At 43.6% G+C, this 20,546-nt stretch overlaps 1 protein-coding gene across 2 annotated transcripts in view; it reads right to left on the reverse strand.

Moving 5' to 3' along the window:
* Positions 1 to 20,546, reverse strand: part of PPM1K (protein phosphatase, Mg2+/Mn2+ dependent 1K) — a 72,750-nt gene that overhangs the window by 14,792 nt on the left and 37,412 nt on the right. For both annotated transcript variants that reach the window (XM_063917069.1, XM_063917061.1), the window contains exons 2-6: positions 12,336 to 12,858; positions 11,563 to 11,663; positions 5,681 to 5,846; positions 2,126 to 2,270; positions 1,486 to 1,620 (exon numbers count right to left, since the gene is read on the reverse strand). In XM_063917069.1, the coding sequence (XP_063773139.1) occupies positions 1,486 to 1,620; positions 2,126 to 2,270; positions 5,681 to 5,846; positions 11,563 to 11,663; positions 12,336 to 12,781 (993 nt within the window). In that variant the 5' untranslated portion in view covers positions 12,782 to 12,858. The remainder of the gene's footprint in view (positions 1 to 1,485; positions 1,621 to 2,125; positions 2,271 to 5,680; positions 5,847 to 11,562; positions 11,664 to 12,335; positions 12,859 to 20,546) is intronic.

The following is a 20,546-nucleotide window of genomic DNA, read 5'->3' on the forward strand; positions in this document are numbered from 1 at the left end:
TGACTGCAAAGTTCCCACCATTGTAACTAATGGAGGGAGCTGTGCGATGCGCTGTCTGCCAGCTCAGACGCACAAAGCCAATCAGGAGAGTGCCACGAAGTGGCGCTTCCTGATTGGCTGAAGGGACCTTTCTGTGACTATATATATAGCTATATAGTCAATAGATATAACACTACACAGTAAGAACTAGATGTATATCACAGGGTAATTGTACTAGAAAACCCTGACTAAATGCACTCTTTCTTAACTAGCACTGTCTAAAAAGGCAGGTAGAATATTTAAGTGTCATGTAAAGTCACAGCACTGACAACCAGGCGACTTTACACAGGAGTATTTGCCCAAGCAGTCCCAGGAACAGTGAAGCTGAGGGATAATGGCGCCCAGACACTGACAGAGAGTGAGGGAGAGACAGATATGCAGCTCCAGGGCGGGAACATTTGCGGGAAATGGCGCCCTGGGGCTTGGGGAGGGGCTTCAGGTCTTAGCCTTATCCCCCTGCTGGCAAAACCACCGGGTACTGTGGGCTCTTATTAAACTGGTTTAGAGAGAAAACCTGACCTGCGCCCATGCCCTGGTGATCTAGTGGGATCGCCTGTACTGCCACAGTGTCCACCGCGCGCGTCCCGCCTCCCACTGACCGCGCCGGATCGCGATAAAGACCGGGTCCCGCAAGCGGGACCCACTCACCACCTCCCAAAGCGCGGCCACGCGATCCCGGAGAGCCCCCGTCGTGTGTGCCTGACGTGAACAAAACCGGAGCCTCCTGCTGTAGTTACCCGGCAACCAGGGCTCGGGAGTGTACAGCGCCGCTGGGGAGAGCTGGAGCTGCAGCAGTGAATGTCTTCTGACATTTACCACCGCTGCTGCCCTTGAAGTCTTCACTTTTTCTTCATAAAAAAGCTCTTCTTAGGGCTGCCTGGAGCAGCCCCTCTGTTAAGTGCCTGCTTACTGCAGCACCAACTACAAAACTGAGCTCCTGTGCAGGGAGGCGGGGTTATAGAGGAGGCGGCGCTGTGCATTCTGGGAACAGTCAAAGCTTTGAGCCTGTTGGTGCCTCGGATCAAGATCCTACTCTACACCCCATTGTCCATCCTTGTGGAGCCCAGTGTACCCCGCAGCAGAAATAGGTATAATAGTAAAGGCCAAGGAGCACCACCTTATTACCATACTTCTTTTTAGTGTTTAGTATTGTGCTACTTTTCTCCTTTCTATTTAATGTCTGAAGATTAATAAAGTTAATTTTGGGCAACACAAATTGTATAATAACATTTTATAGACGGAGTTTATAGAATGCAGTAAACAAATAGAAACCACGTAATCTGTGCATTTAGTTTATTAAATGACTTTCAGAACAGACTATCTATTGCCCTCTATAGCACTATGTCTCAGCCACCCAATGATACAGTTACAGAATTCCTCTTATGTCTGGGCACATAGAACTGGATTACTGAGCTAAAGTACCAAATCAAGGTACGCAGCTCTTACCTGTTCAGTGAGCACTTGCGCAGCATCACCTGGGTCATGGCACTGGTTAATGATGTCACAGATTTCCTGGCTGTTTACTATGAAGTTAATGCCATCAGTAGTTAATACCAAGAAGCCGTCATCAGCATGATGTAGCTACAAACAAAAGATAAAAGGATTACCAAAGATACAAAAAGTTGTTATAAACTCAAACAGGTGTTATTTTTTATTTATGTAACTACTACTGTAATATATATTATTATTTTTTTTACAGTTTCTTATATAGTGCAGCAAATTCCGTTGCGCTTTACAATTGGCAATAACAATGATATAACAAAACTGGGTAATAACAAACAGTCAGAGGTAGGAAGGCCCTGCTCGCAAGCTTACAATACTATAGTTAAATAGTATACACATGCATGTGTGATACAAGACTTTGATGAATCTATAGGCTGCTCCTTGACAAACAAACACCAATGACTGTTCCTAAATACCTCGCAGAGGGAAGACTCCACTCACTGGGCTGGCCACATCACCCAGGAATGCGCTGTCTATTTATCCAGTAATGTAACCATCATCACAAAACTAATCATTAAATGCAAAGGTTAAGTAGATGTTAAAGTTGAACATTGGCAGTATCATAAATAAAAATAAGTCTCACCGTAACTCGCTTAGTTTCAGGCTCTGCTATCACTCCAAATGATTTCAGATCCAAGTCTCCTATGCTTCTAGTCATTGCAAGCCTGCCATTCACATGGGGCTGCCCCAAACTGTTCCACGCAACAAAGCCGCCACTTTCCCTGATCCTGAGAACAGACAACAGCAATACAAGTAACTGCAATGAGCAATAAGAGAATGCATTTATCAGTACACTGCCACTTGTGTATGTTACATATAAAAAATGTGCACTGCCTCACGCTGCACGCGGGGACAGGTGTACCGTGCACTGCCTCACGCGGGGACAGGTGTACCGTGCACTGCCTCACGCGGGGACAGGTGTACCGTGCACTGCCTCATACTGCACGCGGGGACAGGAATAGCAACACCTGAATTAACGTTTCCTTAAGAATGATGCAACACTAAAGCCAGGTACACATTAGACCATGGGTCTTCAACATGTGGCCCTCCAGCTACTGTGAAACTACACATCCCAGCATGCCCTGACACAGTTTTGCTAGTAAGCTATGATAAAACTGAGGCAGGACATGCTGGGATATGTAGTTTCACAGCAGCTGGAGAGCCGCAGGTTAAAGACCCATGCATTAGATGATGTGTACCCAGCATGACATCGGGGTGCACATTTGCCGATGCTGACAGTGACAGAGCGACGGCAGGAGGGGGCCTTGCTGGCAGTGTCACCCATCAGAGGACATCGGTAACACATGGGAACGCGCATCGCCAGCGACACAGTGCTTACACACTGAATGTGTCGTACAGATCAGTCGGAATTGGACACATTGTTCACAATATCATCTAGTGTGTACCCGCCACAAGTCTGCAGACAATGGAATCTTAATGATCTGACTGAATGAGAGAGAACAGCTCTAAGATCTAGCTAGGAAGTCTCCAAGAGTGTAACCTACACTGCTGATAAAGTTATTTATATTTGAGATCATACATCCCTGAGGACATGTTGATCTTGCTGAACAAAAACAGTAAACTCCCATCTTAGGATAAATCAGGGCCGGACTGGGACTAAAAATAGGCCCTGGCATTTTTGAAGCACACAGGCCCACCTTTGTGACTCCTCCCCTTACTATTCCTGACTCCTCCCACTTATTAGTCTATGCTCTTACAAATATAATTAATATTCTAACAACATACAAGCGTACATAATTTTCTATTAAAATACACACAACCTGTGGTTGAAGTGGAAATTTTTAAGTGGGGGTATGTAAATGTGAAGTTTGTAAATAAGCGCGCGCTCCGGAAAAGGGGGCGTGACCACTCAAAAGGGGCGTGTCCTTCAGTGTAGTTTATCACACCATACACCCCTTATACGCATTATGCACCACAATAGTAGGACCCCTTATACTATCTAGTACTGGTGCCTCTTTCACATTATACCACACAGTATGAGCCAAAATTCACATTATAGCACACAGTATGAGCCGAAATTTACATTATATGCCCCCAATAGTGCAGTGCCAGATCCACAATTGCCCCCACAGTGCCAGGTATACAAATGCCCCCACAGTGTCAGGTATACAAATGCCCCCACAGTGCCAGGTAAACAATTGCCCCCACAGTGCCAGGTATACAATTGCCCCCACAGTGCCAGGTAAACAATTGCCCCCACAGTGCCAGGTAAACAATTGCCCCCACAGTGCCAGGTATACAATTGCCCCCACAGTGCCAGGTATACAAATGCCCCCACAGTGCCAGGTATACAATTGCCCCCACAGTGCCAGGTATACAATTGCCCTCACAGTGCCAGGTATACAAATGCCCCCACAGTGCCAGGTAAACAATTGCCCCCACAGTGCCAGGTATACAAATGCCCCACAGTGCCAGCCAATTGCCCCCACAGTGCCAGATATACAATTGTCCCCACAGCAGCCAGTGCTGCAGCTACTTACCGCTGCTGCACTGCTGCTGCTGCTGCTGCTCCTCCGGGCTGTGAGGGACGGGGGTGAATCAGGAGAGCAGAGCGCCCGCCAGCGCGGCTGTGTCTGGTGCTGCGGCGGCTTCGTTCAAACCAGCCGCCGGTTCGTGAGCCAATCAGAGCTCGCGGACCGGCGGCTTCTGATTGGCTGCCGGTCCGCGAGCTCTGATTGGCTCATGAACCGGCGGCTGGTTTGAACGAAGCCGCCGCAGCACCAGACAGAGCCGCGCTGCGGGAGCTCTGCTCTCCTCTCCTGACAGCTGAGACATGCTGCCGCCGGACTGAGCGGCAGCGTGTCTCAGTGACCGCTGGACCGGCCCAAGTGGCCATCGGCCCTTCTGGCATTTGCCAGAAGTGCCAGATGGCCAGTCCGGCCCTGGGATAAATGCAAGTGACTGTTGAACTACTTTATAGTTTGCCCAGCAGGAGGCACCATGTCCTGAAATCTCCAGGCGATGCCCCAATAATTTTTTAGCAACTGTGCCTAGAACAAGGGAATGCACATGCTTAACATATGTATTAATGAAAACCGAGGTGTTTGTAAGTGCCCATGACCTTTGTCTATTCACTCTTAAGGGTCAATCCAATTAGGTGTGAGCTGAGAATTGTTTCATGAAACTCGCACGAATGCACACTCCCAAGAATTCACCAATGCAATTAAAAATGCCTATTCACGGTACTCTCAGCGGGGGTTTGTGAATAGCCACATGTGATGTGAGAGAAGTGCATGCAAAAGTGCGGTGACCTTACTGGACCCCCCCACCCCCAAAAAAAAAAAAACGGACCATTTTGATATTAGTGGTCATAAGTACTGGAGATTTTTTTAAACAGTGTATAATGGCCGATTTGTGCATTTTTTTTAAATTATACAAAGCAAACTTCATTTACTTTCAAGTAAAAAAAAAAAAAAAAAAAAAAAGCGTGGGGGGGGGGGAGGGAGATGCTTTTGTTGTGCTCTGAGGTGACTGAAAAATGAAAAAATATAAAAATAAATACTGTGATTAAAATTTTGGGGTGCATAAAGCAGCAAAATATAAAAAGTTCATTTTGGGGTAATTTGAGGCCATGTTTATTAACCCCAAGAAGAGACACGTAGTTATTGGACTAATTAAGCTAATTGGAAACTTCTAACTGACTAATTAGGGGTTTTGCAGAGTGTACCGACATAGTGACCTAAAAATAAGGATTTTCCCTACGATCTTTCACACTCCGTGAGGTGCGAACGACAAATAGTGAGTATACACTGCCTTTTTGCTAGTTACTAATTTGATTGCAAAATGATCATTTGCAGAGAAAACGGCAACTCGCATTCTGCAACTTGCACCTAACAAGACTTAATGCCACCTGTCCCCAGACTAAATGCCAGCTGTAGTATCATATACCTGGGGGGCAGATTCAGTTCAGTCTGAAACTTGAGAGTTGTCAGGGAAGTAAAATCTTGTTTATTTTTGCAAGTGCCCCACAGAGGTGCATGCATTAATTAGCAAGTTTTAAATACCTTAATATACAAAAATGTGCCCTGCCGCACAGTACATGATATTCCAATATGGCTAAGTGAATATCCATATCCCTATTTTATACCTAACCCCATACCAAAATAAATAAGCGTACCTTTGCCTTTCCTCTTTGCGTTCAGGTGTATGATCAACTGTGAGCTTCAGAGGCTTTCCTTTTCGGCACAACAATGCCCGGCTGTCACCAGCACTAGCCACCACTAGCTCAATGCCATCACGCAACAAAGCTACTGTTGCAGTGGTCCCAGAGTTCAAAAGAGTTGCTAAAATGCCATAAGGAGAGAGCAAAATATTAATAACAGAATAAAAGCGTGAGAAAGAAAAGCAATGCTACAATAATTCATTATTTTTGGTTACCTCTCTTTGTGTGTCAGTAGAAATGGAATAAGCAGCAGCATGCAGAATGTAACTGGATAGCAGTAACACGGCTCAGTACACGCCCAATAAACACAAACCCGGTCTAAGTCATGCATTGTAGTACTGCACCAACATTACTGCTACAAACAATGCTACAAAGCCAGCTCTCTAAACACTACAGTACAACGCATACTAAATGTTGTTGAGAAGTTTATCCGACTGCTTTATAGCAACTTACAGGACTGCTAAAATTAAAATGTAAATGGCTTTAAATAGAAATCACCAGTGAATAAGGTTTGCAGATATAATCCATGAAAGCAACAATAGTAAAGTTTACTACAGAAAGCTCTGCAGCATCTACAATGGATGGATGGATAATGCATAATGTCATTAAGCATGAAGGAGCATACACACTAGAAGATAGAAGTGGACGATATGCAGGATAAAGATAAAGACGTGCATATCATCCAGTGTGTATGCACTACAATGATAACGATGCGCGCTCCCGAGGGTATCGTTTGTCTTTATCAACTGAATATCCAGTGCAATTTAGGCTATATCTTTGAGGGGTAGGAGGGGTGACGTCACTGAACGATATCTCACTATATCGTTCACTGTGTATGCTCTCTATCATTCATTCCGCTGCTGGGGACATTTCAAGGGAGATCTTTATCCTAATTGAGGAAAAATCTTCTTGTGTGTACGCCCCTTTAGATTCGTTTGTGCAGGGCCATCTTTGCGGTTTCATGTTCTTGTAATAAATTATGACCACCGGAATGTACTATGTAATATGTTAATGCTTTATAAACAATAGACGCATTGCATACATATAATGTGAAAAACCCAATGATGTATTAAATAGAACACACACATTAGTGGGTGTCACAAGGTGCTTAACGCTGGGTGAACTGCTTTTCTTGGCAGTGTAGCTCTTTAATTCTTTTAAGGCAGTAGGATCACAGCTTGTCGAACTTACAGTTTAATAATTAGTATATATTATTTGGTGCTATTAAATGCAAATCACACAATAAAAGTGTTTAATGTAACCAGTAAAGTGTGCTTGGGACATCAGCCCTCATTTTATATGGAAAAAGTTGTATGCAGGCAATATTGTAAAACCAGAAACCGATCTAGAAATGAAAAGACTACTCCACAGTAATACATTACTGATGACAAAGTATTTCCCCTCCAAACAGCTGACAATTCTTCTGGGGTACAGCTGCATGTACTGAGCCATGTTGTACACTGGATGAGTCACAGACAGCTAATGATCACATGTAATAGCTTGACGTGTAATTTCATTATGATCATGTTTTAAAGCAGGTATTATTACAGATACTGAAGCTGGTAATAAGCTTAAATACATTTATAGATTTAGAAAATTGACCATAACAAATGGAACACACTGCAGGCCTTGATTTTCAGCTCCCCCTGATTTACTGAGAATTGTTGGTGCAATTACCAGGATGACTAGAGACAATTGCTCTTCTAGAATTAAGGCACCTAGACACTGGTAAAGGGAATAGCAGCGAGATCCTGAAAGGCATAGTGACCCCACAACAGCCTCATCTATGCAACAGTGTGCCTAGATGGTTTGTCCAGCTCACCTTACTTGCTGCTCTTGGGGTTCCTCTACACTCAAGGTGTGCCAAAGTATAAATGTCCCATTGAAGCCCAGCCTAACCTTATACATTGCCACATGTATGGGCACAAAAGAATGTCAATAGTAATTTAAAGCAGAAAGGGACCCAATAGGTGCTAAATAGGACAAATGATAGCTGCAGTAAGACAATGGCCATACCCGGCCACGTATGCAGTCATTGTCCGACAATGGTAACAAACGCCATATACTATTAGTATGTAAATATCAAGAGGCTGATCTTGTACAGAGTGCACTGCTAGCGCCCATTATACAGAGTGATAAGTAAATTGAACAAGTTACATAATACCCCTTAAAGGCCTTGATGTAATCAGCAAGTATATTACATCATCCTTTACATTAAATGAAGGCTACAAGGGCATAAGGAACCAGTCTAAAACAGGTCTAACTGGCTTGAAATACCAATACTAAATCATTAGCCACAGGAGAAGAAAGCAGCAAATATAAGTAGTGCTTTCACATGAATATTTGCCATTGAGGAGCTTCCATGTGCTTATAAACAGCCAAGCTTTAGGAGAGGTTACATTTGTGTTCAATCGTAAAATAAACCTGCTTTAATGTGAACCATGAACTATTAGTTGCAAACAAAAGATAAAACAAAGCTGGCTAGGATAACAATGGTTATGCTGGATTCCTAGATTTTGGAACACTTCCTAGGCAGTGATAGTTCATCAATGTGACCATCTCCAGGGAGATGCTGTGCTTGAGAAATTGCCTAGATTATTTAGGTTACATGTAAAGCACAGGGTAACTAAGTGACCAGCGAGCCACCAAAATTATTTTGAATTAGTATAAATTGCAATGACTTGTGTTCCAAACACATTTAAGTTCAGCATACCACCAATTAACATATTTCTAATATATTATATATATTTATATACACACAAAAACACAAACATACACTTACATGACATGGTTCCAAAATCTAGGAGGCGTTTGCCAAAGACAGTGGTAAAGTGTGTCAAGTGTGCCTAATTTGAAGCGATGCAGAGGAATCTATATATATATATATATATATATATATATATGTAGCTATAAACAAATTATACTTTGCAATTTTTTGTCTTTCAACAGTACTAAAAACAAAACAAAAATAACCAAACTAAAAAAAAAAAAAGAGAAAACTGAGATCTTTCAAGATATCTTAACACTCACTGGACATTTTTTTTTTACTTCATGTTCATCTCAACTAATGTGACAAAGTGGATGTTGGGACCTTCCTGTAGTCCAGGCTAGGAACCGCTGGACTCCTTCACCTGGGACAAAATTTAGGAGATCTCCCTTTCCACTGAAGCCCAGCATTATAACGTCCGGGGCCTCCAAGTCTAGAGCTGCTCACCACGTGCAGTCTGTCACAAATAACACGCACACAGAGGCAAATAGGAAATTCACCCAGGGGGTTTATCAGACAAAAAACAAGCCTGCAACACCAAGATGTTAAAAAAAAAAAGTTGCAAGTAACACAATACCATAAAAATTTAAATATTTAGTTATAAATAAATAAAACAGGACAGAGCTTATGTAGACGAGTAGTTTTAAAGTGCATTTTGCAATTATCACAAGGTATATAGCAGGGGCAAGCAACGTCCGCCATTCGTGCTCCTGTGGAACTATAGCTCCCAGCATTCCCTAACAGCAAAACTGTAATAGGGAAAGCTGGGATGTGTAGTTCCAGAGCAGCTGAAGTGCCACACATTGTCTACAACTGCATACGGTACACAGGAGGAAGGAAAGTGGCCAAAAATTAGGCAAATGCTATTTTAAACGCTTTTTAGATTTGCGGGAACTTAACTACACCAAAGAAACAAAAGAAAAAATAACATCTACTTTCTCTGTCATGGGGGGGGAGAGTACAGCTTTTCTTCCCCCCTCTTGGTGCTGCAAGCTAAACATTTCAGGTATGAAAATGTAAAAATAGTTGTCATGGTTTAAATTACCTATGAGAAACAAGACTACAGTATGTCAAGGGTTATTAACTTGTCCCTAGTTGTGGAGGCTCCAAAATACATTGAGCAGCTGACTGCTGAAATCTGGTCCCCATCACGTATGAGCCCGCTGCCTGACTAAAGGCACGGAGAGCAGCTCTTTCTTTCTAGTAACCATTCTTACTTGCCAGATGAATAATTCAGAGTGATAGACATTTTTCTATCAATAGAGCCAGTATCAGGTGACACAAATAACATGGAAATTAAAGAGACAGGCTGTATACTACACAGGGGTGGTATTCAGTATGCCGGCTGTTGGGATCCCAGCACTCAGTATACAGGCGCCGGAATCCCGACACACCGACAATTATTGTCCTTCTTGGGGGTCCATGATCCCCCTGGAAGGAGAATAAATAGCGTGGTGAGCGCAGCGAGCCCGCAAGGGGTTAATTTGTGCTCGCCCAGCTGTTGGGATGACGGCGGTCGGGATCCTGGTGCCAGTATGCTGTCCGCCGGGATCCCAGCCACCGGCATACCATACTACACCCCTATACAGAATGCAATATGCAGCACATTGCTTGTTGCCAAACACCGCAATGGAGAATTGATTTCAGAAGATATACTTAAAGCTAGGATTTCTATTAAATGAATAGATGCAGGAAGTAGAACAGATTGTTACACAGGTAACAATAACAGTAAGAGGCGATTTTAAGATATTGCTCTCTTTTAGAAAATAGTCATAAAGTACCTACATGTAAGAAAAAGAAAGGAATGATCCAAATTATTGTACGATGTAAAATGAAGAGTAGATAACAAGCATACTATACAACACGCTATTTTTGGAAAGTTACAATGCCAAATCATCAATTTAGCTGCAGTCATTTATTTGGGGCAAATAATAAAATAAGGCGATACTCTCCAATCACCTGCAAGGACAGAGTACTCCTGCATTCTCTTGTGAGTTTACAAGCGACGCCTTACTCAGGCAGCCAACTCAACGTAAAGACGGACACAGATTTTCAGTAAAATCAGTCATTAAAAGCAAAAAGAAAATATTCAAATACTACGATCGAGAACAGTCTTTTGCCTAGTGTATTTTAGAGCCAAGATAATAGACCCCTTAGTAGTATAAAAGATAAATGAGGAAATAAAATGTTTTATATTTACATACAAGAAATAGCTACTATTAAAGTTCGCAACAAAAACTTTTTATTTTATTGGCTAAGCATAATAATTAACTCTCAGTTTACCAGCATCATTATCCTGTACGCTGTACGGAAATGGAAATTCTGCCACCATAAATAGAACTGCCTATGGTTTCCAGCCATCTACTAGAAACTGTGATTGCACAGTGGTCAGTTTAAGTAAAGCTAGACACCTATGCATACATGTAACAATGCATCCGATGCAAAGGTTAGATCATTAAAAAGCATTCCGTACTGTCACACTGCATGTTAAATGGTAATCTTAACGGTGGGAATATGTACAATAATATGCCATGCTCAATTTTTATTTATCCATTTACTTAATATGTGTGAACAAAGAGTAGAAACTGCTACAACCTGGGATTCTATTAAACTATAATGTTTATATTGTATGAGTTCTTCAATGGGAGAATTATCCTAAAAGCAGATTCATTATACATTTCCAACTTAGTGTAATACTTTGGATAATGAGGAGACTGCTGGGACAGTCTGTACTAATGCAATGCAGTTTAACAAGAGTATAAACAGAGGTAAACTGGTCACGAACCTTGCTAGTCCCAGAATTGGTTTTACCTTGGAAGGTCTCCAATTAAATAAAACCAACAGACCTTTTGTATAAGATAAACAAATCCTAAAATCATCTAATGCATTCTGTAGTACTGCATGTCTACGAAACTAAACAATGCTTGTGATAAACACACAACTTACTGCAAACTAAATAATGTAAGACAGACTTTACTTTCTTGCCATTAATCTAGAACCCTCCTTGTGCTAAACTATTTACGGAAATACTGTGCCCACTGAAGATAGATAAATCAAATACAGGACCTACCGTCAACAGATAGATGAGCTTGTCTTGCAAATGCCTTATCAATTTCTAGAAAAGCTTTGGTCAACACTTTCTCCATATCTTCTTCTTGTGTAAGCAACGCCCTGTGGGTGCGAATTTTATATTACTCATTGCAACTAATCAAAAACATGAAAGCAAAGCAAATACACGAGGACATTTACGGGATGCGGTTATGTGATTGGCAGTCAGGAGACTGTCAGTCACTATTCCAACGTCGGAATCCCACCTGGTGGAAAGCCCGAGAGTCGTCTTGCCGATTGACAGGGACTATTCACACTCATGGTGTCCACGACACCCATAGAGTGGGAATAGAACCTGTGGCGAGCGCAGTGAGCCACCGAGCCTGCAACAGGCTTAGTTGCGCTTGCCCCTACCCCCCACCGGTAATCTAAATACCGGGATCCCGGCGTTGGTATGGTGACCGGCAGTATCCCAACCGTCGGTCAACCATACCCAGCCCACATTTACAGCTAGAAGTAAATGTGGTTAGAAGATACAATACTGCACAATGGCACAGAGTTGCGTAGCAGGGATTGGTTACAAATTTAAAATGGCTCGATAGAAATAGAGTTGGAAGGAGGCTTGTTCTGTCTCCATTCTCTATTAGGTTTTAACATATGGCTGACCAGTACTTGTATGCTACATGCAAAAACTGGCAGTATCTTCCCTGCAAACTTGCCTCCTATTGTACCAAAGGTTAAGAAAGAACCATCCAGCAAACCCATGCAAGTTGCTTACAAGAAGTGCTGACTTACTTGATGTACTTTGCCATGAACCGGTCACAGAAATCAGCTGCTGCAGGCCCTCCGTGTCCATCATAGACCGCAAAATACAAAACCTCATCAGTGAGTTTGGCAAAGTTGAACCTGTCTTCATTTTCTTTCCTGTTTCCTAGCTGAGTGGCACATCCAACCTTAGACAAGTTGATGTGTGGAATAAGCTTGCCATACTTAATACTGGGCGGAAGCTGAATAGGCTCATCGATTCGATTGTCCCAAATGCCAAAAGAGTCCCAGGTGGCCGGATTCCCACTTCCATCAGGGTCAAAACGGGATGAAAAAGACCTGCGATTGATGGTGGAGCACTGGCAGGTTGAAGCTCTACGAGTGTGATCTTGCAGGACCCGGGATATCAGCAGCGCTCCTCTCCTCACCCCGGACCCTCCATGCCTTACAAATGTAACTAATATAGCTGTTGACATTCCTTGACTACACAGTGCGTGGATTGAAAAATAAAGTCCTGATGTTCAATAACTTCAGTGTCTTCAGGTGGACAAAACTACATTTTGTGAAACAGAAAAAGGAACAAAGTTTTAGTGAACATACAGAACACAAAAATGGCTTTGAATTATGTATTTATGGATCATAAAAAGAAAAGATGACTTGTTGTGGAAACAATTTAGTGATGAGCGGATTCGGTTTTACTCGGTTCTCAAAACCGAATCTTATTGGCTCACTGATGTCACGTGTTTTGGATAGCCAATAAGATTCGGTTTTGAGAACCGAGTAAAACCGAATCCGCTCATCACTAGGAAACATACAGATTATTATTAACAAAATGTACTTATATAGCAAAAACATTTTACACATCTCTTGAAGGAGACCTTCTGTAGTCATTCACATCTCTCCCTGATGCAGTGACGCTAACTACATAAACCAATTCACATTCAGATTTTTTTCGCCAGAAGCAGGTTAACCTGCTAGTACGTTTCTAGGAGGAAAGTGCAGTACCCAGAGAAAACATACAATTTCAACAGAGACAAGGATGGCTCTAGGCAGGAGTGGAGCCCCCTCCTGGAGGGGAGCAGGTAGGGAGGTAACCACTTTCCAGTGTTTAATGTGTATCGTGCTAATGCGTGCTGCAGACGTATCGGACCACCAATCAGCATCAACTGCTGTTTTCCAGCAACAAGGTGTAGCCACGTAGTGAGCAGCTGCACAGATACTAGTAGGTCAATTCATGAAACAGTGAAAAGTGTGGAAAAGTAAGCCAGTGGAGAAGTTGCCCATGGCAACCAGTCAACATTGAAGTAACATTTACAATTTGTATCCTATATAATTATACAGATCAGCTGATTGGTTGCCATGTGCAACTTCTCCACTCTTTTCCCTGCTTCCTGAACAGACCCTAGGTATGAGAGTTATCATACCCAGTGGCACACTAGTTGGTGTATGGTGCTGTCCATTTACAAGATTAGCGAGATGACTCAACTACTCCTGTAATTGGTGAATGGCCGGAACTAATCAGTGTACAGAGCTTTTATACAGTCTGGACAGCAGAAGGGAGTACTTGTTTGTGATACTCCCATAGAACTGTAGTCTGATCTTTAAATAGAGAATATAATAAACTGAGATGACATTTGGCAAACGTAGAAAAGGGTGACCCAAAAAGCTGAATCCCCTCTACAATAAATACACGTATCTATGGCATACATGTGTGTATTCATTGTAGAGGGGATTCAGCTTCTTAGGTCACCCTTTTCTAGGGTAACCGACCGGTAGATTCTATGCCCATGTGCAGCCACTGGCTGGGCATTATACTGGAGCATTCACCAGCAGTAGTATGCTTTCAGTGAGGGTATCCCGACTATAGATCTACACTAAAAAGGTCTACCGTCAATAGGTCTACCACTAATGGTAGACATGCATTAGATTGACAGGGTCAAAAGGTTGACATGTAAAAGGTAGACTAGTCAAAAGGTCGACATGACAATGGTTGATACAAGTTTGTTTTTTCCAACTTTTTCATACTTCACCATCCACGTGGACTACGATTGGGAATAGATACCTGTGCCAAGCGCAGCGGTAGCAGAGCGAGGCATCTGGTTGGTAGGTACACTAATAGGGCTTGTTTGTGGCAGAAAAGTGACAAAATACCCCCAAAAAATAATAATTTGTGTCTACCTTTTTTGTGTCGACCATTTACATGTCGACCTTTTGACAGTGTCAACCTTTCCTACTGTTTATCTATTCTATGTTGACCTTTTGACCCTGTCATCACTGGTAGACCTTTTTAGTGTAGATCTAATAATCCATACCAGTCAGTGAGGGGGAGAAACCCTCTTCATAGGAGCGGGTTTTTTAACATGTGGCGAATGGATAAATTTAGGTGCAGCTGTATTATGTGCTGCTGTGAGATGCAGCGATGCATAGTTCTCACATATAAAAATGCTCAGGGTTTAGTATATTGTGAATTTGCCATGGACAACCTGAAAAAAATATATCTAAAAAAATAAATAAAAATAATAAATAAATAATATTATTATATAATATCTCTTTACTTGTATCTCCAACTGTCTCTCTGCTAGCTCTTCCTGGATGTCCCAGCGCTTTCTTAAACTTAACATGTCTAAAGGCCCATATAGACGGGCCGATGCGGGAGAGATGTGTGCTGAGCGAACCGCTCAGCACACATCTCTCCCGCCGCTCAGCAAGGGGGTACACACAGAGCGATAATGCTCAAATTCTAAGCAATCTAGTCAGATTGCTTAGAATATCGCTCCGTGAGTACTCCCCTTAAGACTGAGCTGATCATCTTCCCTTCATCCCACCATTTCATTATCCATTGATGGCACTACTATCTCTTCTAGCCCCCAAGTGCGCTGTCTTGGAGTAATCCTTAACTCCTCCCTCTCCTTCAAACCACACATTCAGTACCTCTCACAAACCTGCTGTTTCCATCTCAAAATCACAGGGGATCAGACCAGGACGCTACTAAGACCCTCATCCACTCAGTGGTCATCTCCAGATTGGACTACTGTAATCTCCTCTCATCGGGCCTCCCTGAAAAATGCCTCTCTCCACTCCAATCTATCCTCAATGCTGCTGCCCGTCTTATCTTCCTCACCAAACGAACTACTGTACATCCACCTCCCCTCTCTTGCAGAACCTCCACTGACTACCCTTCCCATTCAGAATCCAATTCAAGCTTCTCACACTCACCTACAATGCCCTCACCCACACTTCTTCCTCTTGCATCTCTGACCTTGGCCCTCATTCCGAGTTGTTCGCTCGCAAGCTGCTTTTAGCAGCTTTACACACGCTAAGCCGCCGCCTACTGGGAGTGAATCTTAGCTTCTTAAAATTGCGAACGAAAGATTCTCAAAATTGCTACCACACACCTCTTAGCAGTTTCTGAGTAGCTCCAGACTTACTCTGCATCTGCGATCAGTTCAGTGCTTGTCGTTCCTGGTTTGACGTCACAAACACACCCAGCGTTCGCCCAGACACTCCTCCGTTTCTCCAGCCACTCCCGCGTTTTTCCCAGAAACGGTAGCGTTTTTTCGCACACACCCATAAAACGGCCTGTTTCCGCCCAGAAACACCCACTTCATGTCAATCACATTACGATCACCAGAACAAAGAAAAAACCGTGAGTAAAATTCCTAACTGCATACCAAATTTACTTGGCGCAGTCGCAGTGCGGACATTGCGCATGCGCACTAAGCGGAAAATCGCTGCGATGCGAAAAAATTTACCGAGCGAACAACTCGGAATGACCCCCTTATCTCTCTTTACATTCCCACCTGTCCTCTTCGCTCTGCTAATACACGCCGTCTCTCCTGCCAACTGATTACCTCATCCCAGTCTTACCTACAAGATTTTGCACATGCTGCTCCCTATCTCTGGAATTCTCTACCTCTCCCCATCCGACTCTCCACCTCTCTACAAAACTTCAAACGGGCTCTCAAGACCCACTTCTTCAACAAACTCAGCCAACTCTCACCCTAACCCTCTTGTCTATGCTCACTGTCTACCCCTTCTGTGTCACCCCGGTATGTTAGCCCCTCACCTTTTAGATTGTAAGCTAGCAAGAGCAGGGACTTCTTGCCTCATGTGCCTTTCCTTCTCTTACTTACACATAACTGTACTCTATACTCCCTTTGATGGCACCTAGCCCCTGGTTTTCCATACCTGTCCTATGTTGTCCTGAACTGTAAGTGCTGTTTTTGTGTGTGTGTGTGTATATATATATATATATATATATATATATATATATAGAGATATAGATATATATAGAGATATAGATATATATAGAGATATATGTAGAGATATATATATATATATATATATATATATATATATATATATATATATATATATATATACACATACACACACACACACACACACACACACACACACACACACACACACACACACACACACACACACACACACACACACACACACACACATACATACAGAAATAAACAAACTGCGGCACTCGGGGACCGATAGACGAATCAATGTATTGAGCAATGCAAGATGTCCATCGACGTTTCGGGGAATTCAACCCCTTTCTCAAGATGTGCAAGTGGTTTTTTTGACACTTGCACATCTTGAGAAAGGGGTTGAATTCCCCGAAATGTCGATGGACATCTTGCATTGCTCAATACATTGATTCTTCTATCAGTCCCCGAGTGCCGCAGTTTGTTTATTTCTGTGTTCATACCTTTCTGAGGGCACCAGGGCATGTAGCCAGCTGTGGGAGTGCCGGGCTTTCCATACAAATAAATAAATATATATATATATATATATATATATATATATATACACACACACACATACACATACATACATATACACACAGATGTGTCCACTTACATCTTTGCTTTTTTACCAATTTGGCACAACATGCAAAACACGACTAAGCTGTTTTTCACGAGTAGCGAGTTGGCAAATTTGAAATTTTTTAGGTGCCATAACAGAATATGTATAAAGTAACATATTAAAGAAGCAAATTAAGAAAAATCACAAGGCATGGCTAAATCTCTGAGTCTATGGCATGCAAAACTGTGTCATACATGGTGGGATATAGCAAAGATGTATGTGGACACATCTGTATAAACATTCACACTCCAGGCTTCAAAAAAAACAACAGTTCGGTGCTCCACAAAAGGGCCCCAAAGGCCAGTATATAGCAAGCTGGAATTGTAGGCACTCACCAGTAGTTTTTCAACAGGTAAATTTAATGATAACTCACGGATACATGAATATTATGTCGACGTTTCGGTCACCTCAGGACCTTTTTCAAGACATCATTGAACAAACAATCAGGAAAAAAATAAGAATTTACTTACCGATAATTCTATTTCTCATAGTCCGTAGTGGATGCTGGGAACTCCGTAAGGACCATGGGGAATAGCGGCTCCGCAGGAGACTGGGCACAAAAAGTAAAAGCTTTAGACTAGCTGGTGTGCACTGTCTCCTCCCCCTATGACCCTCCTCCAAGCCTCAGTTAGGATACTGTGCCCGGACGAGCGTACATAATAAGGAAGGATCTTGAATCCCGGGTAAGACTCATACCAGCCACACCAATCACACCGTACAACTCGTGATCTGAACCCAGTTAACAGTATGATAACCGTAGGAGCCTCTGAAAAAATGGCTTCCAACCATAAACAACCCGATTTGTTTGTAACAATAACTATATACAAGTATTGCAGACAATCCGCACTTGGGATGGGCGCCCAGCATCCACTACGGACTATGAGAAATAGAATTATCGGTAAGTAAATTCTTATTTTCTCTGACGTCCTAGTGCAGGCCTGGCCAACGTGTGGCTCTCCAGCTGTTGTAAAACTACAAATCCCATCATGCTTTGCCACAGTTTTGCTATTAGGGAATGCTAAAACTGTGGCAGGGCATGCTGGGATGTGTAGTTTCACAACATCTGGGGAGCCACAGGTTGGCCAGGCCTGTCCTAGTGGATGCTGGGAACTCCGTAAGGACCATGGGGATTATACCAAAGCTCCCAAACGGGCGGGAGAGTGCGGATGACTCTGCAGCACCGAATGAGAGAACTCCAGGTCCTCCTCAGCCAGGGTATCAAATTCGTAGAATTTAGCAAACGTGTTTGCCCCTGACCAAGTAGCTGCTCGGCAAAGTTGTAAAGCCGAGACCTCTCGGGCAGCCGCCCAAGATGAGCCCACCTTCCTTGTGGAATGGGCTTTTACAGATTTTGGCTGTGGCAGGCCTGCCACAGAATGTGCAAGTTGAATTGTACTACAAATCCAACGAGCAATCGTCTGCTTAGAAGCAGGAGCACCCAGCTTGTTGGGTGCATACAGTATAAACAGCGAGTCAGATTTTCTGACTCCAGCCGTCCTGGAAACATATATTTTCAGGGCCCTGACTACGTCCAGCAACTTGGAGTCCTCCAAGTCCCTAGTAGCCACAGGTACCACAATAGGTTGATTCATGTGAAACGCTGAAACCACCTTAGGGAGAAATTGAGGACGAGTCCTCAATTCCGCCCTATCCGAATGAAATATCAGGTAAGGGCTTTTATAGGATAAAGCCGCCAATTCTGATACGCGCCTGGCTGAAGCCAGGGCCAACAGCATTACCACTTTCCATGTGAGATATTTAAAATCCACTGTGGCAAGTGGTTCAAACCAATGTGATTTTAGGAACCCTAAAACTACATTGAGATCCCAAGGTGCCACTGGAGGCACAAAAGGAGGCTGTATATGCAGTACCCCTTTGACAAACGTCTGAACTTCAGGCACTGAAGCCAGTTCTTTCTGGAAGAAGATCGACAGGGCCGAAATTTGAACCTTAATGGATCCTAATTTTAGGCCCATAGACAATCCTGCTTGCAGGAAATGTAGGAAACGACCCAGTTGAAATTCCTCCGTAGGGGCCTTCTTGGCCTCACACCACGCAACATATTTTCGCCAAATGCGATGATAATGTTTTGCAGTTACATCCTTCCTGGCCTTGATCAGGGTAGGGATGACTTCATCTGGAATGCCTTTTTCCTTCAGGATCCGGCGTTCAACCGTCATGCCGTCAAACGCAGCCGCGGTAAGTCTTGGAACAGACAAGGTCCCTGCTGGAGCAGGTCCTTCCTTAGAGGTAGAGGCCACGGGTCCTCCGTGAGCATCTCTTGCAGCTCCGGGTACCAAGTTCTTCTTGGCCAATCCGGAGCCACGAGTATCGTTCTTACTCCTCTCCTTCTTATGATTCTCAGTACTTTTGGTATGAGAGGAAGAGGAGGGAACACATATACCGACTGGAACACCCACGGAGTTACCAGAGCGTCCACCGCTATTGCCTGAGGGTCCCTTGACCTGGCGCAATATCTGTCCAGTTTCTTGTTGAGACGGGACGCCATCATGTCCACCTTTGGTTTTTCCCAACGGTTTACAATCACTTGGAAGACTTCTGGATGAAGTCCCCACTCCCCCGGGTGGAGGTCGTGTCTGCTGAGGAAGTCTGCTTCCCAGTTGTCCACTCCCGGAATGAACACTGCTGACAGTGCTATCACATGATTTTCCGCCCAGCGGAGAATCCTTGCAGCTTCTGCCATTGCCCTCCTGCTTCTTGTGCCGCCCTGTCTGTTTACGTGGGCGACAGCCGTGATGTTGTCCGACTGGATCAATACCGGTTGACCCTGAAGCAGAGGCCTTGCTTGACTTAGGGCATTGTAAATGGCCCTTAGCTCTAGGATATTTATGTGAAGAGACGTTTCCATGCTTGACCACAAGCCCTGGAAATTTCTTCCCTGTGTGACTGCTCCCCAGCCTCTCAGGCTGGCATCCGTGGTTACCAGCATCCAATCCTGAATGCCGAATCTGCGGCCCTCTAGAAGATGAGCCTTCTGTAACCACCACAGGAGAGATACCCTTGTCCTTGGAGATAGGGTTATCCGCTGATGCATCTGAAGATGCGATCCGGACCATTTGTCCAGCAGATCCCACTGAAAAGTTCTTGCATGGAATCTTCCGAATGGAATCGCTTCGTAAGAAGCCACCATTTTTCCCAGGACTCTCGTGCACTGATGCACTGACACTTGTCCTGGTTTTAGGAGGTTCCTGACTAGCTCGGATAACTCCCTGGCCTTCTCCTCCGGGAGAAACACCTTTTTCTGGACTGTGTCCAGAATCATCCCTAGGAACAGTAGGCGTGTTGTTGGAATCAGCTGTGATTTTGGGATATTTAGAATCCACCCGTGCTGAC

The sequence above is a fragment of the Pseudophryne corroboree genome, chromosome 1 (assembly GCF_028390025.1).
Source record: "Pseudophryne corroboree isolate aPseCor3 chromosome 1, aPseCor3.hap2, whole genome shotgun sequence".
Taxonomy (NCBI): domain Eukaryota; kingdom Metazoa; phylum Chordata; class Amphibia; order Anura; family Myobatrachidae; genus Pseudophryne; species Pseudophryne corroboree.